Source organism: Hylobates moloch, unplaced genomic scaffold (genome assembly GCF_009828535.3).
Source record: "Hylobates moloch isolate HMO894 unplaced genomic scaffold, HMol_V3 SCAFFOLD_7, whole genome shotgun sequence".
In the NCBI taxonomy this organism is placed as follows: Eukaryota; Metazoa; Chordata; class Mammalia; order Primates; family Hylobatidae; genus Hylobates; species Hylobates moloch.
This window is the reverse complement of record NW_026652282.1, coordinates 18,131,543-18,158,895: the sequence shown is the minus strand read 5'-3', so window position 1 is coordinate 18,158,895 and position 27,353 is coordinate 18,131,543. Positions and strand designations below refer to the sequence as shown.

Below are 27,353 nucleotides of genomic sequence, written 5' to 3'. Positions count from 1 at the left end.
TAAGTACCATTAGAGAAATATGTAGAATAAAAATCACACAATCGCATTATAGTGGTGAAAAAAAGTATTTTATATTTTCACTTATTGAATACTTGACAGCACACATAGTACAAGAGACCTATATAAATATTAAATTTGAAAAATCTATTAATGTATTTGTTTCCATTTTGTTAAATACTTTTAGTTACTAAAATAATTACCAGAAATTTCACTATGATCCATACAATGTACATACTTTATCAAAGCACTGATAAATGCAGGTATCACACTGCTATAGTTACTCTCATTTTAAATAAATATTTTTTTAAAATCTGAGATTCCAATTGTTGAGGCTTTATATCACTAGGATGTCGGAATGTTGGAAAGAGACAGAAATCAGAACAGTTTAAATGATATAAAGTCTACTATATAGAAGTAACATGTACAATAGGCACAAAGGAGGACATCAAAATCAATAAGCTTTCTGAATAAATTTTAAAATAATTCAGCAGCCTTGATCTTTCAAAATGCACTTTTTAAATTGACATGTAATAATTGTGCATATTTACGGGCTACAGAGTACGTGTATACAATGTAATGATCAAATCAGGGTAATTAGCATATTTATCACCTTAAACGTTTATCATTTCTTTGTGTTGGGACCATTCAAAATCCTCTCTTCTAGCTATTTGAAAACATAAATTACTGTTAACTATAGTTACCCTACAGTACTATAGAAAACTAGAACTTATTCCTCCTATCTGACTGTAATTTTGTATCCATTAACCAACCTCTCCCAAACCCCTATTCCAATTCCCCATCCCCACTCCCCTTCCCATCCTCTAGTAATCACAATTCTACTCTCTACTTAAATGCATTCAATTTTTTTAGCTACCACACATGAGTGAGAACATGTGGTATCAAATGTACTTTTTTGGTGTATCATAGACAGCTACTTGTATTATAAAACACAAGGGACCAATTTATTCTAATATATTAATTCCAGTAGTATGAATGAGGTTACTTAAATAATATAGACAGCTAAGGGTTTAAAGCGTCAAAAAATTCACACTTAGAGTTTTACGTGCATGTATATTGCTCATAATTAAAATGGAAAATTATTAAAGTGAATTACAATAAATTATTCAGCACAGCAAACCACTTATTCAGCTCTAAACGGACCTCAAAAAGTACTGTGTGTTCAGATTTGTGTTTAATCCTGTTGCACTGGGCTATGTTAAAAATCTGCAAAGCTTTAGAAAATGAGATTTAAAATCATTGAGTCACAGCCCACAGAGATTAGAAGACCATCAGGAGAAGATTTTCTAGCAGTTAATAGCATTTTAACTATAAATGGGGTTTGGCATTTCAGAATCTTACATTCAGTTATGATAAAATGAAATCTAAAACAAACATTTCTAATGAGGGGATTATTCTACGAAGTAGGTTTGTTGCGTGTGTTAATAAAGACGTGCTGTAACTTTGACACCAGTGATCAAAAGAACTCATTCTCTTGTTTCTAATAGAGGATGTCCTCACAACAATGAAAAGATCTATGCAACATAGTATTTCTGAGCTTTCATATTGAGTTATTTGCTATACTAATTTTGCTACTAGAAAGATATATGAATTTAGAGAAGTCCTTCAACCTCTCTGAGCTCAGTTGCTTACAAGTAACATGAGGGCATAGGGCCAAGAGATTTCTAAAAGTTCATTCTCATTCTAGCTATCAATTCATCTCATAGATTGTGCAGAGAACAAGAGTGTCAGTGTGTAGAGCATGTTCTTTTATAAAAGAAAATGTTACAAACTGTTTTAAATGATGATGTGTTTCAATAACGGACCAAGAACTGTATTTGAGTTTGTGTTTCAAATTTGCCCATTAAATATAATAAAACCATACATGTTAAAGTTTGATAAAAATAGGCATAAATTTCGCTAAGAACTTAAGGGTTGTACTTGCACTCCAAGCATAAAAAAAATCTGTTTGATGCATTCACAGACATTTAGATATAACTTACAGAACTATCATATTACACAGACTTTTAATTTTAAAAGTATGATTTAAATATGACCACCAAGAACAAAAAGTACTGTTTTTTTCAGATACTCCATATCAATTTACATATACCACATATTTTAATTTATGTTTTCCTTGCTCTTACAGGTGTATTTAGAATTCAAATTTTTGTTTTTAATATATTAGGGCTTCAGCCACCTGAAACCTTTTTGTATATTACCAAGGGGCAGGCAGAGAAGACAGTGTGAATAGTTAAGACTCTCCAAGAGGCTGGAGGGCATTTGCTCAATGATATGCTTGCTAACCTGTAACTGTTAAAAGTTTTCAGTGGTGAAAGACTATAGTGGCACATATACACCATGGAATACTACGCAGCCATAAAAAATGATGAGTTCGTGTCCTTTGTAGGGACATGGATGAAACTGGAAAACATCATTCTCAGTAAACTATCGCAAGGACAAAAAACCAAACACCGCATGTTCTCACTCATAGGTGGGAATTGAACAATGAGAACTCATGGACACAGGAAGGGGAACATCACACTCCGGGGACTGTTGTGGGGTGGGGGGAGGGGGGAGGGACAGCATTAGGAGATATACCTAATGCTAAATGACGAGCTAATGGGTGCAGGAAATCAACATGGCACATGGATACATATGTAACAAACCTGCACATTGTGCACATGTACCCTAAAACCTAAAGTATAATAAAAAAAAAAAAAGAAAAAAAAAAAAAGAAAAAGGAAAAAAGAAAGAAAAAAGAGAAAGGATAAAGATTTGTAACCTAATGTCTTAGGAATTTGCCAAACAGAATCTGTAAAGATAAACTGGCATTGGTGGCCTAGACCTGTGGGCATTCAAATCCACCTAAAACATAAAAAATACACCTTCCACTTTTGTTACATAGCAAATCTTTGAGTAAAGCACATACAGTTTCGTGTTTGGCATTTAATTACTGGGTAGAAAAAAACTTAAACTGAAAAATTCAGAGGGCCCAACTGTCACTGGTGGTCATAAAAGTAGATGTAAAGAAAATCAAGAATGTTTATCATTCATCACTTATAAACCAAGTATGAACATGAATTCAGAAGCTTATAATCACCAAATCTTACAGCTTTTAAGATCATATCATCCAACTTTCTTTTATAGGAAAGAAAACCAGAAATCCAAATAATTTGCCCTACCCTAGGTAACCCTGACAGAAGTAGAGCTGTCTCAACCACACGATCTCTTTTTTTTTTTTCAAGGCATTCATTTACTCGAAGACTTATGTGTTTTTAATAATTGAGTTATGAATGGCTGAGAGCCGACCATTCTAAAAAATCCAAATGGTCTTCAAAGTTTAAATGAAAATATAAAATCTGACATCTTACTATCCACTGTCGTTTAGAAATATGTCAATATCAAAAAGATTGAAGAAGTAGCAATAACAAAATCATGGTGAATATTTCTGAAAAGCTTTAAGGTCAACATTGTTACATTATTATACTGATTAAAAGAAAGCTCTTAATAAATTTGTGTATTTTTTAAATTCCTCAAAATGAAGTCTTATATATGAGTTGACATCATTTACACAAGATGTACTAGTTGGATATATAGAGCATTTTTATAAGGAAAACACAAATGCAGACCAAAATGTAAAACCTAAGAAAAACAAAACTGCTGGTAATAAAAAAATTAAAAGCTGGCATAGGAGCTTTGGGAAAGTACACTTTCAAACAACTATTCTACACAATTTGGGAACTAATTTGCAGTCTTAATGCTTCTCAATTGTCCTCAATCCAAATACCACTTGTGACACATGAATGAGAAAAGGCATTGTTTTGCCAATGATTCTCTCTTGTTTTCAGTGATCCAAGCTGAAATGAATTGGTTCATTTGTTTCTTACAATTGACTGTTTTTCCTATGAAAAGTCAATACATTTCTATCACTTAAATGGAGCTCTAGTGCTAAGTACCTATCATTTTCATTGCACAGATTCAGTGTTTCATAATAATTTTGATCACCATGTATAATAATAAACCTGTTACAATAAAACTCTTACATTCCAATCTTCTGACAAGATTTGAGAAATAAAATTTAAATAATCATAAACCTTGTGATAAAATAACGCTGAGAAGTACTAGGGGACCGTGATATACAAGGTTTACTACTGAGATGAGGCCTATACTGATTCAGGACTTAGCCAGGTTTGGTGGAGCCATCAACAACAATGCCTTAGGACCTTTGTATTGAGTTCCCTGGAAGGAAAAATGGAATATACCATTCTAATAACTAGGCTAAATTAGTTAAGTAGTCTTTTGACTCAAATAAGTAAAAACATTGATTCGGAGAGAAACACTCCAATACAGCTGTTAGAAAAAGAAGTGGCTACATGACATAAGTTAGTAAAAGGGAAAGAGTGCCCAAAACAAAGCCAGCCACCTGAAATCTATAACCCAGACGCATTTTTAAATCAGTATAATCTTATTTTCATGCCATATCATAAGGCAACACATGTGAGCTATATCTAGTAATTTATTTCTAAACTGGAATACATAAAAAATTCTTTTCCATTAAGATCATTTTAAATCCTGTACAGTAATAAATTCTTTTTTGCCAGTGTCAGAATGTTATTCCATTTCTGCCTGGACTGTATATTAATTATTCCTCAGCTATTCTCTATAAAATACATTTTAATTATCTCCATTTTAAAATAAAGGGTTTGAGAAGTAAAGACATGAATTAAACACACATACAAATACAGGACAGAATGTGGGATGGACCACAACCTCCAATCACAACTTGGTACTACAGATAATTTGTATTGTCTTCTATATACAGTGCTTCCTACTAGTATTTGTCCCTTTAATTTTATTCATCTGTATGCAATCTAGAGATGGAGGAAGAAAGGGGAAGAGGAATGCATCTTTTGACATGACTACAGGTGATAAAGATATTTCCCACAGCCTGGAAAGGCATCATCTGGCATTTTCATTTGGGAAAGTAGAATACTAATTTCTTAGCAGCCTACAAGACAGTGGTTACTATACAATGATTACTTTTAATTAACTTCACTGAAGAACTCATGTCCATCTGCACCCTGAAAAAGCTTCCAAGTCTACTTCTCACCATCTGCATTTCATAAGTTATGCAAATCACACAATTTGCTTCTAACATTCTGTTGTTAATTATTATAAGACTGTATTACTGCAATGGCTAGCCACCCTAAATCTGTGAAATTTTATGAAAAGTATTATTGGAAAGCATTGAAACAACTTAGTCTAAACATTGCCCACCTAACCCGAGATAAATTCTAAAGTTTTAAGATATTGGAAATTCTTTTGAAAAGTCAAACCATCCTTTCTGGCCATATATTCAAAACTAGTTTCAAACCCTTGATATTTAATGTATAATTGACACAGGTTGTCTTTTGAAGCTTTCTTTAAATGTAAAGCATTCTTACCTTACTGAAATAAAACAACCTGTCCTTCATTCCTGTGAGCATAGCTTAAGAATAGTTTGTACAAAAAGCAGAAGCATTTCACAGAGAGCACATTAATGCATAGCTAGGCTGGTACTCACAGAGCATAAATCAGAAAAAGACATTTGGCAGCAAATCAGGGCAACACTTTCAAGACATTCACATCAACAACATCAACAGAACTTCACATTTTTACAGAGAGGGATTAATAACAAAGAATCAAGTAAGTTGAAATTGTGACAATTTTAACATTTCAATTTTTTGTGGAAAGAAAAAAAGTATCAGGTTAATGCATTACGTTTTCTGTCAGTTTCTTTATCTACTGATTACCAAAGACTGAGCTTTTTAGAATTTTCACACCATTAAACTAAAAAACAAGGATGATCTTAATCAGAAAGGCACAAGAATTAAGGGCAAGTATGAAGTTTTGAAACATAATGTAATTTCTTGGAGATGTGACCAAAGGAGGTCTTAAATTACAACCCCTCATAACCCAAACTCATCTACTAAATGCACTACATGGACTCATTTTAAGATGAAAATAAGGTACCACATTTAATGACAAGAAGAAAAACATTGACTTCCTTGATTAAAAACAATCAGAAAAGGTCTCTGAGTTATATTCAATTTCAGCAAAACTGCTTGGTACGGTTTGGATTTCTGTCCCCACCCAAATCTCATGTTGAACTGTAATCCCCAGTGTTGGAGGAGGCGCCTGGTGGGAGGTGACTGCATCATGGAGGCAGATTTCCCCCTTGCTGTTCTTGTGATAGTGAGTGAATACTCACAAGACCTGATTGTTTAAAAGTATGTGGCATCTTCCCCTTTGCTCTCTTCCTCCTTCTCCAGCCATGTAAGGCATGCCTGCTTCTCCTTTGCCTTCTGCCATGATTGAAAGTTTTGCGAGGCCTCCCCAGCAATGCTTCCTGTACAGCCTGTGGAACTGTAAGCCAATTAAACCTCTTTTCCTTATATATTACCCAGTCTCAGGTAGTTCTTTACTAGCAACGTGACTATGGACTAACACAAAAAATTGGTATGTAGGAGTGGGGCATTGCCATAAAGACACCTAAAAATGTGGATGCAGTTTTGGAACTTGGTAATGGGCAGAGGTTGGAACAGTCTGGAGGGCTCAGAAGAAGACAGGAAGATGAGGGAAAGTCTGGAACTTCTTAGAGACTTATTGAATGATTGTAACCAAAATGCTGATAGTGATATGGACAGTCAAGTCCAGGCTGAGGTAACCTCATATGGAAATGAGGAAATTATTGGGAACTGCAGTAAAGGTCACTCTTGCAATGCTTTACCAAGGAGACTGGCAGCATTATGCCCCTGCTCAAGGGATCTGTGGAACTTTGAACTTCAGAGTGATGATTTAGAGTATCTGGCAGAAGAAATTTCTAAGCAGCAAAGCATTCAAGAAGTGGCCTAGTAGCTTCTAACAGTGTATGGTCATATGCATGAGCAAAGAGATGGTATGAAACTGGAACTTATATTTAAAAGGGAAGCAGAGCATAAAAGTTCAGAAATTTGCAGTCTGACTATCTGGTACAAAAGAAAAACCCATTTTCTGGGAAGGTTCTGGGAGGAATTCAAGATAGCTGTAGACATTTGCATAAGTAAAGAGGAGCTGAAAGTTAATAAGCAAGACAATGAGGAAAAGGTCTCGAAGGCATTTCAGAAACTTTCATAGCAGCCCCCTCCTGTTAGAGGCCCAGAGGCCTAGAAGGGAAGAATGGTTTTTGTAGGCTGGATCCAGAGCCTGGCTGCCCTGTACAACCTCAGGACACTGCCTCCTGTGTCCCCAGCCACTCCAGCTCCAGCTGCGGCCAAAAGGACCCCAGATACACCTTAGGCTGCTGCTCCAGAGGGTACAAGCTGTAAACCTTGGCAGCTTCCACATGTTGTTAAGCCTGCGGGTGCATAGAGGGTAAGAGTTGAGGCTTAGGAGCCTCTGCCTAGATTTCAGAGGATCTATGGAAATGTATGGATGTCCAGGCACAAGTCTACTGTAGGGGAGGAGACTTCATGGATGACCTCTACTAGGGCAATGTTGGGGGGAAATGTGGGGCCCACACACAGAGTCCCTACTGGGGCACTGCCTAGTGGAGCTGTGAAGAGGACCACCATCTTCCAGACCACGGAATGGTAGATCCACCAACAGCTTGCACCATGCACCTGGAAAAGACGTAGGCACTCAGTGCCAGCCTGGGATAGCCACCAAGGGAGTTGTACCCTTCACAGACACAGGGCCAGAGCTGCCCATGGCCTTGGGAACCCACTCCTTGCATCAGTGTGGCCTGGATGTGAGACATGGAGTCAAGGGAGGTAATTATGGAGCTTTAAGATTTAATGACTGCCCTGCTGGGTTTCAGACTTGCGTGGTCCTGTAGCCCCTTTCTTTTGGCTGATTTCTCCCTTTTGGAATGGGTGTATTTACCCAATGCCTGTAACCCCATTGTATCTTGGAGGTACCTAACTTGGTTTTGATTTTGCAGTGTCATAGATGGAAGAAACTTGCCTTCTCTCAGATGAGACTTTGGACTGTAGACTTTTAAGTTAATGCTGAAATAAGTTAAGACTTGGCAGACTGTTGAGATGGGATGATTCTATTTTGCAATGTGAGAAGGACATGAGATTTGGGAGAGGCCGGGGCAGAATGATATGGTTTGGATTTGTGGCCCCACCCAAAACTCAGGTCGAATTGTAATCCCCAATGTTGGAGGAGGGCCCTGGTGGGAGGTGATTGGTTCATGGGGTGGATTTCCCCCTTGCTGTTCTCATGATAGTGAGTGAGTGCTCACGAGACCTGGTTGTTTCAAAGTGTGTGGCACCTTTCCCTTTGCTCTCTTCCTCCTTCTCTAGCCATGTAAGACGTGCCTGCTTCCCCTTCACCTTCCACCATGATTGAAAGTTTTCTGAGGCTTCCCCAGCCGTGTTTCCTGTACAGCCTGTGGAACCGTGAGCCAATTAAACCTCTTTTCATTATAAATTACCCAGTCTCAGGTAGGTCTTTATGCCAGTAATGCAAGAACAGACTAATATACTGCCCTAGGTAAGTAAATATCTGCCCTAAGTAAATGTGTGTGCATATTTATACACACATTTATATATACAGCTGATTATCAATTATAAACCACAAGATTTATTTACTTAAAAATTATCATGCCTTGCTTAACATTCCCACACAAATTGCCTACAGGAAACAGAAACTACAATTAGAAGGAACACTGGGAGTCAAGCTTTGTTAACAATGTTTAGAATAGCACACTCTTCTGTCTGAGAGTTTAATTGCAAATTGTTTAGCATTAAGGTAAAATGAGAAGATGGAGCTAACTTTTGGTGGTCTCCATCCTATCCATGTACATTTAGTCTCCTTTTCTTAAACATATTTCCTGATTAGCAAAAGGTAGAAAATGCTAATCAAATAAAAGAATAAATTTAGTAGAATGAAAACAAAGTATAACATTCATTCAATAAAATTATTTTTCAAATCACAACAATATGTATTCATAAAATTTAAAAAATGTTCACACGTGGAAAAGTATAAGGTTTACAAAAAAGAAAAGTGGTAAGGCCAGGGATCCTGATGCCAGGCCAGGGCCAATATTGTTTCCTGGGAGCATTTTGAGAATTATGAGTAGTACTGGGTTATCACAATGATTAGGTTACTGAATGATTACTAGATCCATGGATGGAACAATCCCACATAGTGAAGAACTACTCTATATCCCAAGTGCCCTTTTTTATTTGAAAGACTTTATTATTAATACTTCCAGAGAGGCAAAATAAAACTATTCATATATGAGACATAGCTTATCTTTTGGTATTACCAAATTTGAAAAATACTGTAACTTTTTTATTTGAACAACTTTTTAAAAATTTCAGAATAGTTTTACATCTACAGAAAAGTTGCAAAAAATAGTATAAAGAGTTCCTGTATACTCTTCACCCATATTCTCCTATTATTAACATCTCACATTACTATGGTACATTCACTACACTAAGGAACCAACCTTGTTATATTGCTAATAAACTAAACTCCACACTTTATTTGCATTTCATTAGTTTTTTCCTAATGTACTTTTCCATTCCAAGATCCTATTTAGAATGCCATAATATAACTAATTACCATGTCTCCTTAGCCTTTTCTGGTTTTTGAGTTTCTCACATTTCCCTTGTTATTGGTGACCTTGACAGTTTTGTGGAGTATTGGTTCGGTATTCTGAAAAATGTCCTTAAATGTGGGCTTTTCTTATGTTTTTCTCATGGTTAGAATGGGGTTATGCGTTTGTGGGGAGTAAGGAAAGACCACAGAGATAAAGAACCATTCTCATCATATCATATCAATCATATCACATCACATCATATCACATCGTATCATGGGTACATGCTATCAACATGACTTATCGCTGATGATGTTAACCTTGATCACTTGGCCAAGGTAGCAACTGCCAGGTTTCTCCACTATAAAGTTGTATGTTTCCCCTTTTTCATACTCTACTCTCTGGAAACAAGTCACTAAGTGCAACCTACAATCAAGGAGTGGGAATTTAAGTGCCACCTCTTTTGTGGTGGGAGTTAGGGAGTATGTATATAAACGATTTGTAATTCTCTACATGGAAGATTTGTCTCTTCTCCTCCATTTCTTTACTTATCCAGACATTTATTTATACCAGGATGGATCCATGAATATATATGTATTTTAGATGTTGGGTTATAATCCAATACTATAATACTTTATTGTTCAAACTGTTCCAGCTTTAGCTATTGGAAGCTCTTTCAGATTGGCTTTTGAGTCTTTTACATGCCCTCATCATTGTGTTTTTTGAACACTTCCTTACTTTATGGTACTACAGGATACTCCAGGCTCTTCTCACATATTCCCTATCCCAGCCCTAGAATATAACATTCTCCAAAAAGCTGTTTCCTTCACTCATGACTTTCAAATGTTCAATAGGAATTACTAAAATGGCGTATCAAATGAGTCTGGTCCATTAACACTTCTCCTAATATTTGTTTTTACTTCACTGTCTATTAGTTCATCTGTTCTTCCACTTTCTTGTATACACTCTATGGAACAACTTCTGATCTTAATGCTTCTTTTAAATCCAGATATGTTCATTAAAAGTAGGGAAAAATAGGCCCGGCGCAGTGGCTCACACCTGTAATCCCAGCACTTTGGGAGGCTGAGGCAGGTGGATCACGAGGTCAGGAGATTGAGACCATCCTGGCTAACACAGTGAAACCCCGTGTTCACTAAAAATATAAAAAATTAGCCGGGTGTGGTGGCGGGCGCCTGTAGTCCCGGCTACTCAGGAGGCTGAGGCAGAAGAATGGTGTGAACCCGGGAGGCGGAGCTTGCAGTGAGCCGAGATCGACCACTGCACTCTAGCCTGGGCGACAGAGCGAGACTCCATCTCAAAACAAAAAAAGTAGGAAAAATATCAATTATTTTCTTCTTGTATAGTCATACTGAGTATGTACATATAGAAACCCATATTATTTTATTATGTATTTTTCTTTTTATTATAATAAGGGCATTTTAGTGACTTTTTAAAAATTATGCGAGTAGGTAGGTTATATTATCTGTGAATTTTATTTCAGGAGATATTACATAACATCTGTTATGTAAAACATCCAAAAAGATTGACATAGGAAAAAAGAATAAGCTAGACTACAATGTGTGCACCTGATCTGGATTCTGATTGAAGAAAAAAAAGTGTTTGACATTTATGAAACTAGAAATTTGTACAAATAGATATTGATATTAAGGAATGAATGGACAGTGGTGTGATAATAGTGTTATAGTTCCTCAGCTATTATTCTGCTGTATTTCGTATTTCTTTTCTTTTCTTTTTTTTTTTTTTTTTTTGAGACAAGGTCTCACTCTATCACCCAGGCTGGAGTACAGTGGCACGATCACAGCCCACTGCAGCCTCAACCTTCCTGGTTCTGGTGATCCTCCCACCTCAGCCACCTGAGTAGCTGGGACTACAGGCATGCCCCACCATGCCTGGCTAATTTTTGTGTTTTCTGTAGAGACAGAGTTTCGTCATGTTGCCCAGGCTGATCTCGACCTCCTGAGCTCAAGTGATTTGCCCACCTCAACCTCCTGAAGTGCTAGAATTACAGGCATGAGACACCACACCCAGCCCACTGCTGTATTTATTTTCTATGTGCATGCATTAGTTTCCAGTATGTATATGTTTAAGAATAAGCAGCTTCATTTGAAAATCTAAAACATAAGAAACCACTGCCTTTAAACATTAAATCAGACACATCTTAAAATTAATGTAGATGGAGATTCACAATATTACCATATTTAAACCAGATTGTTTTTTAAAACAAGATGTCAACAATTATTTCAAAGAAAGTGATGAAATTCTCAAAAACATCCCCAAACAAAATTAAATTTAATTCATATGAATTTTAAAGGATAATGAGCAGTTTAGGAGAAAAAGGTGCTTTATAGAGTCAGAGAGACAAGACTAAGGTAACTTCAAAGTAGTTGATAATTTACCACAGTTCACAATTTGTTTTAAGGTTCTATTGTCCTGGGTATTGTAATAGCTTTTATAAAAAGTGAGAAACTTCAAACCATTCTCTCCACAAGTAAAGAACAATTTAAGTTATTTTCACTTATTTTAACACTTCCAGTCTGAAGCAAACTCACCTTAACTCTTTCTATTAAAAGAAAGCAAGGAGAAACAGAAAATACCATGTTTGCATAACTCTGATCTGAACAAATCCTACTTTAAGTTTCCACATATATACTAGAATATATATTTTTAAAACATATACAAAATTATGTGTATCACTTTCAAATATAATGTAGATGGAATTGTGCCTTTCGTTACCATTTTACAAGCACTCCATTGGTCAAATATCTCTAATTCAACTTGACCACTCCATATTTTGCATTTATTTCACAATAGTTTTTTAACTAATTATGATTAAATTTCCTCTAGCATTTAAATTGCTTTTGTGATTCACTAAGCTTTCCTATCATATCACAATTTGGTCTACGATAAATGTTTCCAAACAAAACAATTTGAGGAGATGAATTAACATTTTGTAGGTATATAAGGGTTTCAGATCCATCGGAATGCACCAAAAAATGTCTGCTGTTCAAAGAAACACTAACGAAATGCAGGTAGCAAGGCTAATCACTGTTGAGTAAATCTGAACAAAACATCATTATTTTTGGTAAAATATGATATACTTATGAATGTCTATTATCAGGCACCACATATTAACAATCCTTTGAGAACAAAACATCTCAGCACTGGGTTCTTGGCAGTAGTGCTCAGAGTAGGCTTTTTTTTTTTTTTTTTTGCCTACATCCAGACTCAGCAGAGGGGAACATCAAACTCTAGGGGTCACTTCAAAATAGAAAAGCTGTCACCGAGACTACAGTAATATGTGGCATCTTTGTCACTAATGAAAGCCCTATCCTGAGAAGTAGAAACAACTCATCATGCATACACACGTGCACACACACATCTCACTAGAAGCCCAAAGGACACAAAAACTATAGCCCACCTTACCAGATACTAGAGAAGGTAGGTCTGATGGAGAGGACAGACACATCTTTGAAAAGTATTTCTAGGATTCCTCTCACGTCACATCTACCTCTGCTAGAAAAGCAAGGTGGAAATATTAGGTATTTTGGAACCAATCAGAAATAAATACTTAAAACAAACACCTGCTTAATAAATATACAGATATATAGGACAAGTCATTCAACATTTCTAAGTAAAAATCTCTCTAAGCCAAAGTTCCTTCATCTGTAAAATAGGGATTAAGTCCAACCTTTCAGGGCTAAGACAGGCATTAAATGTAATGTAGGGAAAGCACCTAGCACAGGACACAGTATGTAGTAAGCACTTAATAAATATAATCTATTATTAGTTCTGCCTCTGAATATTGCCAACAGAATATAATCTCTTCCTTTAAAAAAGTTGACATTTATATGTGCTTACTATATACAAGGCATTGTTTTAAGTATACCACAACAGAAAAATGTGGCAAAATGTAGAAACACCTTTTAGATTGGTAATTGTAGATAATACCAGCATCCCCATTTTATAAAAAGGAGAAAACTTGGGAAAATTACTTAAAATCTTCCTAAGATCACACAAGCTAAGAAGTGCTAAAGTCAGGATACAAACCCAGGTATCTTGATTCCAAAGTGCTCTTACCTGTACTATATTATATATTATGCCAATTTTAAAAGGATAGAAAATACAGAAAAAAATTTTAAAAGGTCAATTCTGAAAACCATTGTGTACATATCTGAACTGTGTCCTTTACCCACTAAATTGTAAATCCAATCCAGTAGGGGAAAAGTTGACGTCAAACCTAATTTCACTGAACAGCTGTACAATCTCTGTTGAGCTGCTTAACTTCTCTGTACTTTACCTACAAAAAGGTGTTAATAACTCTCCCTTATCTCACTTTTAAAGATTATTAGTAATAATATAATGTGAAGTACATGACCTTTCCAATTTGGGTGAATGAGAAGAACCAAGCTATATTAAATAATGTTTGCAAAATACTCCAAAAAATAAAAACTGATAATTCTAAGTATACAGAAATTCTAAGTAAAAATACAACTCCTTTCTAACTAGCATATTTTCAGTATGTAAGTGGCTCCTGGCAAAGTATAGTAAAAAGACATTGTATTGTCCCAGGTCAAACAATTTCTTTCCAATCTTGTTTGCATTATTAGATTGATCAGCAAACCCTTCCTTCACATATTAAGAGTAATCTTCAATAGGAGCACAGTGAAATTATCACAAATCCCAAATAAACAGAATCTCAATTAACAGGTTTTTACCATACATAAACTCAAAGCATTATGTCTAGGGCCACTGGAAAGAAAAATCATCTAACCCAAATATTTCACAGAACTAACTACTGTGTGTGTGTCAAGTCAACATCAAACTGAAAGTCTCTGGTCTGACAGCTAGAAGGCAACAGAGCAGGCTTCTGGATAAGGAGGCCCTGTTCCTTTGATTTAATGTAACATTGGTGCCAACAGAGACTGCCACAAAGCTCATCCTGACACCAATATAATGGGAAATGGGGAAAGAGCACCTAGCCCTGCCATATTATGCTAGCTCTATACCACATCAAACTTGGTTTCTATGTAGGTTCCAGCAGGCCAGGAGGAAAACTAGCCACTGGACTACTATATGTCTGTTTTGAGCATCATGAGCAAAATCTCTACACTTTCTCTGTTATATGTATTTAATATCCCAATGGCCTGTTTTGAAAATCAAAATATAAATGATTTTCGCAAAATTAAAATATAAATTTTCTGAAAAAATATACAAAATAAATTCCTATATACACATAAAAAACACACCAAAATTAAAACAAAAATTCAGCCAGTGTTAACATTAATCATTCAGCTGTATTATTTAATGCCAGCATTTTAAAGGTTTTTACTAATAAATTACATTGCTAAGTATAACAAACAACTTACTAGAAAATAGATTCTTTTATAATCTTTGGTAAGTAAGTTGAAAAAAGGAAAATCTAGGATCTAAGCCAGGCTTCCATTGATTTGTTCTAGCTATTACTTAAGAAAACATGTTGCAAGCCTGTTTTAAAAATAGCAGACGTATCTGGAACAAAATAAAAAGTTCAAACAAACACCAAAAAAAAAAAAAAAAAAAAGATATTGAGCAACATTTAAAAAGGCAACTAATTTAATGAGGTTTCTTCTTATCTACCACTGTAACTAAAGACTATCCAACCTACCTAATTTCTAAGAACATTAATGTCAAGTAAACATATAACGGTCATGTATGCTATACTTGATATTAGTTATGTAACAATATTTTTATCATGAAAAACTATCATATATTGGTGTCAGTGCAAGTTTTGGTTTATTAAATAAATCTTGGTTTTTCAAACAATTTTATGTTGTGGTAAAATAGTCAATAGATGAACAAAGAAAGCTAAAACAGTTATTACTGCACTTTAGTAAAATTTAAAATTCAATGCATTTATGCAAATAGCAACAAACTCTTTTTTCCTGAAATTGCAAGAGTAAGATAATGAAAACTTCCATTAGAATTAATGATTGTAATTTAAATTAAAATCAAACAATAAATTAAATACATCTTTAAAATTTAAAAATTCCATCTTGTAGAATAGTTGTTTGTAAGACAAATCAGGGCACAATTGCAATCCATTGTTTTGCAGTACTAGCTAGAACATTTAAGCCTGATGGGGTTTTATAAAGAGTTAACAAACTGGCATGCCTATTAAGATCTTTACAATTTCACTTATTCTGATTTTATTTTAATGATTCTAAATTGGGAGGAGGCAGGCTTTATTAGAAAATTTTTGGTAATTTGCCTACTAGTGATTATCTAGCAGCATGTAATTCATAGAAAATCCACTTGAGGCACCTGTATTTAGCAAACTATGCTTTGCAATAATTCTGTACATATGTTCTTAACAAGTGCCCTTCAAAAATTAGTAATGATAAACTTACATCTAGTTTTTAAAGTTTTCTTTTTTTCAAAATCAGAGGGAAGGGTGAAAAATTACCCAAGAAAATGCTGATTTAAGATGCAGCTTTAAATACCTTAATTGTATTCCTATTAATAAAAACGGAAACTGAACACTAAATATAATAAATAAGATAATGGTTTCATCAAGCCCAAGGGTTGTTTTTCCATTTTATCATCCCAATTAACAAATAAAGGATATCCTCACAACAGAATAATGCATTTTAATTTTTTATATGAGCTTTTTGTTTTTATTTTTATGAGGACAAAACTAAGACATCTGATCAATTTCACTCTATCATGCATTCTAAAATATATAGAGTTCTTTAAAAAATACCCAAATGAAGAAACAATTAGAAAATTTGAATGAAGGGAAATAAATGCTTAGGAGAAAGAGGGTGTTTTAATGTTTTAATAAGTCTTTGCTTATCATGTTGTCTTATTAAGTGACATTAGTAATATTTATACTATTTATAATATGGCATAAATACAAACGTGTTATTAATTTACTGAAATTATTATTTTATAACAAAATAAGTTTAAACCATGATTCGTATCTTTGAATTGGCTAGAGCACTACAACTATGAGAAATGGATAAAGCAACCCTACTTCTACTGTATTCTGGCACACAATATACAAGTTGGCACTGAAGTATCCATTAGAGCATTATAAGAGACTTTACGTGCATTGTCATTTAGGAAAGCAGATTTGCTGACAGACCAGTAATCTGTGAATAAATTAATTTATTCCTTCCCTCAACAAATATTTTCTAAGTGCCTATTTTATACCAGATACTTTTTTACACACTGGTACAAGAAATAGATGGGGTCCCTGCACTCATCTAGTGGGGGAGTTGGAGATCAAATAACCATCCAAATTAATATAAAAATAAAACTGGTGAATGGGACACAGGAGATATACATGGTACTAGGACAGCATATAACTGAGGATTTGATGTGATTTAACAAATCTGGAAAGGCTTTCCTAAGGTGGATGAGAAAAAGCCTAAGACGTGAAGGGTGAGTAAGACTCAACTAGGTGAAGAGGGATGAGGGAACATATTAAGTGCAAATGCCCAGTGGTAGGCAAACAGGAAGGACGGTGAGGCAGCCTGTATACTTGGTGCTGGGCATGACGCTTACCTCATAGTAAATGACCAAACCTTCAAGGGTCTTATAGGCCATGTTAAGGACTTTGACTTTACCCTAAAAACAATGAGAAGTCATTAAATTGTTTTAAACTGATGAGGGTAAAAAGTGAGAGAATGAGATCGGATGAGATTCATTTTCAAGGAATTCATCCTGACTGCAGGTGTATGGATCAAACAAATAAACAAAATTAAGATGCTACAATTATCATGACCTCAAATGAAAATGGTCATATTTTGTGTCTTGTAGTAATAGGAAAAAAAGGGAAACAGAGTACATTAATTTTACCTTTTTTAAACTCAACCACCACTTCTCCAACTTTTCCACTGATGCATCTGTAATTGCTCAAAAGAGTGTACTCAACCCTGGGAGGTCTGGAGAATACAGCTTTAAACAGCCTGCTGCAAGCCTAAAATTCCTGTTAAGTCTCTGGTCTCATCTTTGAAATAATGCCAATTTTGCTTTCTACATCATGAATATAATATCCATGTTTGTTTTAATATAATGTTTAAAAAGCTTAGCAAAACAAAACAAAACAAAACAAAAAAACTCTTTGGCTTCTTTTGATCATTTGACTTCTACAACCACAAAAATATACCATTTTGAGGAACACAGGCCTATGCTGTACGTGAAAACTGTGAATTCACTCACTGAATGTAATTCAACACAATGATTCCACATTGAAGACTATACTTGCTGTTTTTAATCAGACACTAAACAATAAAAAGCCATAAACAATTAAAACTTATAGACTCCATTTTTTTCAAATTACTTTATACTCCCTTCCCCCACCCTTTTTAAAAATTAGTATAGATGATCCATTCTTTTAGTACTCTTTTTAGAAGCTAATAACTTTATTTTTCACAATAACCCTTATGTGTGAAGTACTGCAGGGAAGACACATAGAAAGCTAAAAGTCATTAAGAACAATTTGAGGCTGGGTGCGGTGGCTCACGCCTGTAATCCCAACACTTTAGGAGGCTGAGGCAGGTGGATCACTTGAGGTCAGGAGTTCAAGACCAGCTTGGCCAACATGGTGAAATCCCATCTCTACTAAAAAATACAAAAATTAGCCAGGGGTGGTGGTGGGTGCCTGTAATCCCAGCTACTCGAGAGGTTGAGGCATGAGAATCACTTGAACCCAGGAGGCGGAGGTTGCAGTGAGCTGAGATTCTGCCACTGCACTCCAGCCTGGGTGATAGAGCAAGACTCTATCTCAAAAAAAAAAAAAGAACAAATTGAGCCCTAATCTAGGGTTGCTCTGTTATAAATAAAAATGATAATTTAATATTGCTTTAAGAACAGTATTAATACTTAAAAGTCTATTTCCATTCTTCATATAAGAACTTGGTTCAGTAAAATTCGAAATATCTAACAACGTAATGTTAATGATTTAATTAGTCTTCAAAATAATTTAACACTGTTTTCAAATCATTCCTGAGAAACAGATTTGAAACAGCTGTACCAATTCAATACACATTCTTTGTGGGCTTATTTTTGGCAGCTAAAGTTTTATAATGTGGCATTTATTTAAACTCAGGACATGATGAGAGTTTTATTGTCTTTGTGAAATGCAGATTTGTTCTTGTACTTTTGTGCCACCTACTCATGCTCCTCCCTCATTTTCCCTCTACTGCCCACCTCTCTCCTTCATCCAGACAAACCTATATACAACCCCCCTTTAGTTAATAACCCCATTTCAACTCTAGAGTTTCTTGCTATGCTGCTACATTTAGTACACATCCCTCTTAGATTATGCTTTAATTAAATAAGTAGCTTAAATAGTTGCTAGAACCCCACCCTCCTCACAGATCCCTTCCTGATTCAATAAAATTATCATCTTCTCTTTCCAGTGGTACTCATATACAGCCTTTAAAAAAATTACTATGTGTGCTAGTTGGCACCTCTCTCTGTCTTTGCCTAAGTTTGTCAATGTCACTACCATCCCTTACAGAGGCTAATTTCCCCAAAGCAGAGAATAATTAATTTAAAACAACCCATTAAAGCACCTTCCATGCAAAAGCACTGAGAAAATAATATCTATAGAGCAAATATATCTACATAAATATACTCCTTGTTCCTAATCTGCACTAAATTATGAGTGTTACATTAAGGAGCAAATGTTAATAACACTATAAGAAAAATAACATTTCTTCTGAACAAAATTCTACATATGGAAAAGATATATTTCTTCTTTACATAAAATGACAAGAATTCCTGTTCCCCCAAAAAAGTCAAATCCAAAGTAGACAATTGTTGGTGCCAATTTAGTCACCTTTCAATTGAAAAAAATACCCTAATTTTTCAAAAGGAAGTGATACAAACAATTTGATCACTTAAGCTTATTTGTAGTTCCTGCCAGAAAATTATTTCCAATGTCTCTCTCAAGACAGTTTAACTCAAAATTTTGATATTTTCCTTTATGTAATAAAGACAAACTTCAACCTCAGCTCTGGGTCCTATGACGGGAAAAATAATTACTAAAGAGTATTGTACCTGTCAAAACATCTTTGCCTTATCCAATACATTCTCCTTTACAGCATTTAACTTTTATACTGACTAGACTTTATATAATCACTACATTTTCCTCTATTATAGGATTGTATACAAAACATTGGTTTTGCTTTTTATACCTAAAAGAATGTATTTTATTTTCTATCCTCAAGATGGCTGAGTCATCAGGACAGAAATTAGAAGTCAGAGAATGCCTCTTGAAGAAATGATTTATAGTAAACAGGAAAGAGTAGAGCAGTTGATTGTGGAATGGGTTGAGAAAAGGCTATCTTAAAAATTTATATTATTTTAAGAAACATAATAATACAAAAGTGGCTGGAGCTAAATCACAGAGATGGTAAGAGAAGACCAGCAAAATGGGGCCTATTGGTTAACTCTGAAAAGTCATAATCATTTTATTTGACTCAGAGAGATTAAAGATTACTGGAAGAATGTAATATAGGGAGCTGAGTCCTAGAAAAATAACTTAGTCATGTGGATATTTTGAATGCGTCTCAGAATTGGAAAAGACGTAAGAAAAAAATTGGAATGACTGGGTGTGACATGGACTAGGAAAATTAATAATAAAGTTACTAACAGTGGCCCTAAAGCATTCAGGGGTTTTTGTTATATTTCAGTGGGCAAAAAAGTAGAGATGGTCTGGGGACTCAAACAACTGCAGATTATGAAATATTTCCAGGCCCTGCAAGTGAACAGGTAGGAGCTGAGAAATAACTTATTTTAGAATAACAGATGGAGGAAAAATTAGAACAATTATTGGCCTACTTTTCTGCCTATGGCTTTTTCCAATAACTCATTTGCCTTTATTTATCTTGAAAAGAGTTTATGTTTTAAAATATAAAAACTACAAAGGGATTGGATGCAATTTCCAATTGAAGAAGGTCAGTTTCAAATGCTAAATTATGAGTATTTGATTTTCTCCAAAAATATTTTTATAAAATTAATATTAAAAATTAATTTGAAGGTCTATAAGATATCTCCAAGTAGACAGAAGTACTATCAGGATAATTTGGGATATAGCTACTTATTTCACTGACTCATAAGGAGTTCATGTATTTACTGGAAATAACATTGACACTGTGTCATATCCAATTTTTATTGTCAGTAGAAAATTTAGTTGAGAATTTGATTTTACAAATAATAAAGTTGGTGAGCAAATGAATACAAGGATTTCCTTATATCTTCACTACTAACAATATATGAATTTTATATTTCCATCTCCCTCAAATATTTTAATAAAAATTAATCAATCAAAATGAATCCATTTATACATTGCATCAAAATTGCAATGTAAAAATTGTCCCTCATAAATAATCTTGAATATATGCCACTAAAGCTTAATAATCTTGTCAGCTTTTTTTCCACCTTCATTTCCCTCTCTGGGACTGAGTTTCTATACCACTTCTACAAATTGTCTAGAATCATAAATACATGGCCATTCCTATTCTTATACACTTAGTGATTCTTTTTCTGTTTAGTCAAGAGAAAAATACCCTAGAAAGTACATAAAGAATGTACCTTACTAAACAGTTATAACTATTTATGATTGTGACCAGCTGAAAGCATATACTATATACTTTTAATGTTAAGGATGATGAAACTGTCTCATTTGGAGCATCCTCTGAAGAACTCCCACACTGCAGTTGTTCAAGAGTCTTGTTCATTCTTTGGTACTGCCTTTACAACACTACATATTATACAACACTAAATGAGGTTTAGCCATCTCAAAGCTACAGCCTAAATTAGCAGTTGACTTTTAAATATTACTGCATTACTGCAGGACGAAAATATTTTTAAAATGTCCTTTGTTAAACTTTATTTGGGGAAAAGGGCAAAGAGAGAAAAATTAAGGTAACAGTGTAAGTTACAAGTTGAGGAAATGTTTGTTTCATCCAACTATTTTTTTAAATATCATTTTCTGATAATATCTCAAATCAAATATATATGAATATTAAGGAAATTTCAGCAGTAAGTAGTTTGGGATTTGAAATATACAGGTAATTATATCATTCATTCTCTTCCAGTCATATGTGTACACGATACACAAACTATCTTGGCTACCCAAATGATCTTTTCAAATAGCTCTAAAATGCGTCACCAACAGGTATGAAAACAAGGTATTCGACTTACATATAAAAAAAAATTTCAAATCACAGCTAACAATGTTAACCTAACTTCAAAGAAGCCACGTTTTAGGCTGGAAAGATTTTTAAAGGACTAGTGTACTGAACAACTAATAATGTGTGTCAGAATAGGTGCATCATATATTCTACTTGCTTCAGTGGACCTAAACTATGGAGAGAGGGGAAACTGCAAGAATATAACTGGGAGGGTGGGAGGTGGAGATTGAGTATGCAGCACTCACTACAGGCATCATGGGAATTTGCGAAAGGTAGTCTATGAAGGTAATCAGACTCCCATGGAGCCAAGATAGCTTGTCTTTTAATATTTCAGCAACAGACTCAAACTAAAGTAACCTTTTAGACAAGTCCAAAGAACGGGGTTTTAAGCATTGTTGCTTCCTGCATATACTCTGGCTCTTTCTTCCATCACTGAGAAACAGAGAAGGTGGAGAGTGAGGAGAATTGGTGGGAATCTAAGATATTGGAATTTCAATAGCAAATATATAAAGAGAAAAAGCAGCAGCAAAGATGAGCCACTGCAGGACTTTGTCTTAGTCATCTTTATATCCCCCATGGCACCTTAGCACAATGCACTGCACACAGGAGGGCAGTCGATAAATAATGTATTAGGTTTAATTCAATTCACTCACATTTGTACTGCTTAGCAGTTACAAAGCAGTTTCCACATATTAGAAAAGAAAAGCAAAGTAAATGAGGAATAAAGGGGCGAGTAAGGGAATAAAAGGAAAGCAAAATAAAGAAAAATCCACAAGAATAAGCAAGCGGCCAAAAAGGCTGGGGAAAAAAATGAGCAAAAAAAAATCAGTTTCTCCCTGTCACTCTCAATCCCTCCCAATCACTTCACCTTTTGTTCTAAATTATCTGGAGCTTAGAAAGTCTGACTGCTAAGTAAGCCCAAGAAGGGGCTCCTTCATCGTAGGAACGGGCATTTTCAGCGATAATAAGCCTTTGGTCCCTGACTGATCTACCTAGAGTTTGCTCAGGTATGACCTCGAGCAAAGAGCTAACATTTCCCAAGTGTGGCCACGGATCCTTTACTCCATTCCATCCCATTCATCCCCTCTTCAATTCCCAAAATCTTAGGGAAGAGTTAGGCCTGGGGATCCAAGGGGTTGGTGGGTGGGGGAGTCCTCTACAAGCCCCTTAACTCAGACAACAGAGGGAGGTAGTGAGACAGGAAAGCCCAGGGATTAGAAAAAAAGCTCACGTTTGCGATTAGGAGGGTGAGTGTCTATAACTGTGGTTATTATAAATCGCCAGGGGCAAAAAGGGGGAACCTTCGAGATGGAAGAAATGTGAAGGTACCTGAATGCGCATCACCTTACATCTGGCGTTGAGCCCTTAATAAAAAGCCGTGAGGTCCAAAACCTCGACTGGCTTGAAAGGGAGAAAGCAGAGAAGGCAAAGGATGCGAGGTGATGCGCTGGAGGCAGCCCACAGATACCAGCAAGGATGCTGTCCCAGGGGAAGCATGATGTCCTCACCCTCAAAGTAGCACGTACCCCCGCCCTGGGCATCCTCAGCCAAATCTGGGTGTGAGGGGATGCCAGGCTCCAAATGGGGGCGGCCGCGTCCTGACCCCATTATGCGGGCTAAAAGTTGCTTGGGAGAGTTGGCGCTGGGGAAGGCACCTGGCAAGGGCGGCCGCCGAGGGGGAGTCAGCTTTCCCAGGAACAAAGGGGCCAGGGAAGGGCGACCAGGGAAGCAGGTCCTGGGGGAGTCCACCCTGAGCTGGGAGATAAGGGTCGCCACATCCTCCTGGCCCAGGGGCAGTAAGGGGAGCGGGGAGTACGCAAGATGCGCCGGTATTCCGCCTCCCGACTTCCTGCCTCCAACCGGGTGGCGCCCGCTGCCCTCTAGCTCTCTGGCCGCTCCGCGCCCCTCTAGCTGGAGACAAAAGGAGACCGGGGACCCCAGGCCCCTGCCAGTCCTGGAGGACTCCCGCCCCGACGCGTACGACGATCCGCCAGTGGAAGCCGCGGTGGCGGGCTCTGGCGCGGCGGGCGCCCCCTCCTAACCTCGCACTGGTGCCCCGCGCCCCAGTGCCGCCTCACCCTCCCCGCAGCGGGCATTACCTTTCATCCAGTCCACTACTTGACTCGGAGACCATTTGCTCACCGGTTCCATTATCAGAGCCATGGGTACGGGGTCGGTTCCGTGCAGAGCGCAGAGCTCAGTCACAAAACGAACTCAGCAGCCCGAGCTGCTCTCAGGTGGGGTCCCTTGCTGGCCGCAGCCTCCCTGGGCGGGCGGCGCGGAGAAAGCGGCTTTTGTGTGTCGGGTCTCGCGGCTGTAACGTTTCTCAGCCAACCGCTGGCAGGAACGGCGACGGGGAGGGAAACGTGCAGGAGTCGTGGCTCCGCGCCGGGTCTGCTCAGTTCCCGCTAAGGCGGCTGCTGCTGCTGCTGCTGCTGCCTCCGCCGCTCCGCTCGGGTCTCCGTCCATGGTTTGAGCTGCTGGAGGGGTCGCGTCGCCGAGGGAAGCAGCCTCTGCCGCACGCCCTCAGCCAACTTGCCCGCTCGCCTCACGCGCGGGAGTGAAGCCCCCAGCACGACTAGCTGCCCGGCGGAAATGACGAGGGGCCTCCTGCCACCCAAAATATCTCTCCGCAGCCTTCGGGTGCGGGGCGCGCGCGCCACGAGCCCCCCGCCCGCTCGCTGCCGCGCGGTCCCGCCCCCAGGGCCGACGGCAGGCGCGCGAGGCGCGTGCGCGTGCGCGTGCCGGCACGAGGCCGGAGCCCAGGGTCTGTCTGGCAGGCAGACAGGTGCCAGCAGCTCGCAGCCTGGCGTTCCCGCTCTGGGGGCCGTCCGGGAACAGAGGCGCGCGAAGTGCGCGTGCGCGGCGGCGGAGGCGGTGGCGGCGCAAGGCAGAGCCAGAGCCCGGAGTCAGTCAATCAGGTGCGGGCGGCTGGAGCATGGCTTTGTGAGGCCTCTGAGGGGACCTGGCGGTGGCGGCCACGGCGGGACGGGCCGCCCACCAGTTGAACTCCGGCAGCTGAGGCGGCTGAGGAGGTATCCGCGGCCCCACCACCGAGGGGAGGGGGACACCACTGAGCGCGGGGCTTACAGCGAGAGCCCGGGCTTTCCTGGCTCTCGCTTTCGCCCTCGCCCTCCCCGCTGCTGAGTGGGCTCCGGAGGTGATTCCCGAGACCCGCGTACGCCTGCAGAGACGGAGGTGTGGACTTCCGTGGACGAGAACGGGGCTCCGCCTGCCAGAAGCGCAGCGATGATGAGGCAGGAGAGCTAGTGCTGTCGGATCTTCCCCGGGTGATGAGCGGGTCCTGGGAAGTCAGGCGTTGAGGCCGTCACTTGCCAGCTGCTGGTTGTGGTGATCTTGAGACAGGTTCTGCCCCAAGTACCATTTGAAAAGGCTCTGTTTCAGGTTTTGGGCCAACTCCTCTAAAGTACCTATTTTAGAGAATGTCATTTTGTGTTTGATATTCTTATATATTAATAAGAACCGAAGGGCAACAATGGGATTTAAAATGAGTGACAAATTGTAAACATGATTTTTCAAAACTCATTTTCTTCAAAAACCATACACAGGCTACTATGCAACAGTTAGTAAAATACAGTTTGCCTAATGAGGCTTCACTTTAAAAGACAAATATTCCTAGAGTGTAGATGCAAACTCTACCACCGTTATAGGCGTTTTCTCTGTATCATTCTTAAATAGGTCCATTAAGTAAAAGAGAAACTTTTTAAATAAGCATTCCAGTAATGTCAATAGGTTTTGCCAGTTCCTGTGGTAACCCATTTTCTCTAGTCCAATTTTATAAGATGCAGAAATGTCACGTTCTTTAACTGGCATGAGTTGACACCCTCCCCCCCCCACACACAAACAGCTGAAACCACGGTAGTTAAAATATTGTGACGTTTTTAACTGCTGATTTCAATGCTAGTGATAGAGAACAAGTAAAATTTAAGATGGCCTGTATTTAGGCTTCTTTATTTTTCTAACTATCCAAACTTAGAAGTATATGCAGAATTTTGGAAAGACATTTAGAAAATTATCTAGACAAGCCTACACTCAGGGGACACAGATACAACACTTTACTTTCACAATCCAGATCGTGGTGGTGACTTGCAATTTTTTCTTGGCTGACCAGGTGTGAAAGGTATTGTATTTTGTTGTGCTTACATTCCAATAGAGTTTAAGAAAATTACATCAATGTTTCTAGAAAAGACCGTTTTCAGTGTCAGTAATTGAAGGAGTAGCTATATATATATATATTTTTTAACATGTAATGGATACATTGTGGGGCTGCAGTCATAGGGAGATGCTAAAAGTAATTTTATCAAAATAATGCCGCTAATAATAACAATGAATATTTATTGAGCATGGTGCTAAGTACCTTACATGTGTTTTATCCTCCAAAACAGCTCATCATTAGCCACATTTTACACATAAGAAAACCCCACCTATCACATTCACTTCCTATCTCCAAACCTATTACACATAATGCAATAAATGTTGGATAAATTAATGAATAAGGCTTAAAAAGGTAATTTGTCTGATGTCATGATGCACCAAGTTAAGGTGATTCCAGAATGTGAACTTTTAAAACTAGTAAAAAGAGTTGTATCAGTGTCACAAAACGAACAGTATGAGTGATGGAAAGCCCATTGAGTGTTAACAGAATATGTCTCATCAGAAGTAACTACAAAAAAGTGTGAGTCACCCTGAGTGTTCCTGACCAGAACCTAAACAGCAACTCTGAGAATGTAGAAAATGACTAAATTTGACTGACACACCAAACTGCACCTTGAGGCTGGGCTTGCAGGACAAGCAAGGTTCAAAGTGAGATATTGCTTGCTTAATGAGTGGAATATCAAAACAAATGTCAAAGACCAGGATGCAGTAAAAATAAAATAGATGTATATCTCATGAAAAGACCAGTGCCAAAGAAGATGGGAAAACAAGATCCCAGAGAAAGATTTTGAGGAAGACCCTAGATCAGAATTCAGTCATATATGTTCTCCTCTTATTTATGTTAAAGTAAGGAATTCATTTGGTCTAATCACCTGAGATTATTAAAAAAAAATAAATCTAAGAACTAGTAATGACTGAAACAAAATGTAGGTGTGGAGTTATACTATCTAGCAGATTTTACCAAGGCTTTAAATATTTGCCCTAATTCCTTCTCCCTGAGGTTTCCCCTACAGAACATAGCATTTGCCTTTGATTTTGACAATACAATGAGCATTAATCACTTCATTTAATTTGTTCAGAACATAAGTGGCTTTTTACTTCAAATATTCTTGATTTGGGGGAAAGAAAAATAAAAGGATTAAATCTTCATTGCCTTCACTCTTATTCTTAACTACAAATGACTCAGCTAAAACTTTCTTGCATTTTTCCTTTCACAACTTTTCAAATAAAATAGGTTTTATTTTATTTTTTTTCTTGTTAGTCAAAATGTTAATGTCTCGCTCCATTTTTGTAAGTGTAGTGTAATGTGATTACATACAGACTTTAGCAGCTTAATTTTGCCTTCTCCTAATGCAAAATACAGTCTCAAAGATTAGGAGAAAGTGTGTTGTCATAAAATACAT

General features: G+C 37.4%; 1 protein-coding gene across 1 annotated transcript in view; it reads right to left on the bottom strand.

Annotated features, from left to right (window-relative positions):
- The window catches only part of LOC131383908 (connector enhancer of kinase suppressor of ras 2-like), a 65,554-nt gene extending 41,320 nt beyond the window's left edge, over positions 1–24,234 (bottom strand). Inside the window, exon 1 of the mRNA XM_058441496.1 lies at positions 23,874–24,234. Within this exon, the coding sequence (XP_058297479.1) occupies positions 23,874–23,937 (64 nt within the window). The 5' untranslated portion in view covers positions 23,938–24,234. The remainder of the gene's footprint in view (positions 1–23,873) is intronic.
- Positions 24,235–27,353: the final 3,119 nt, after the last annotated feature.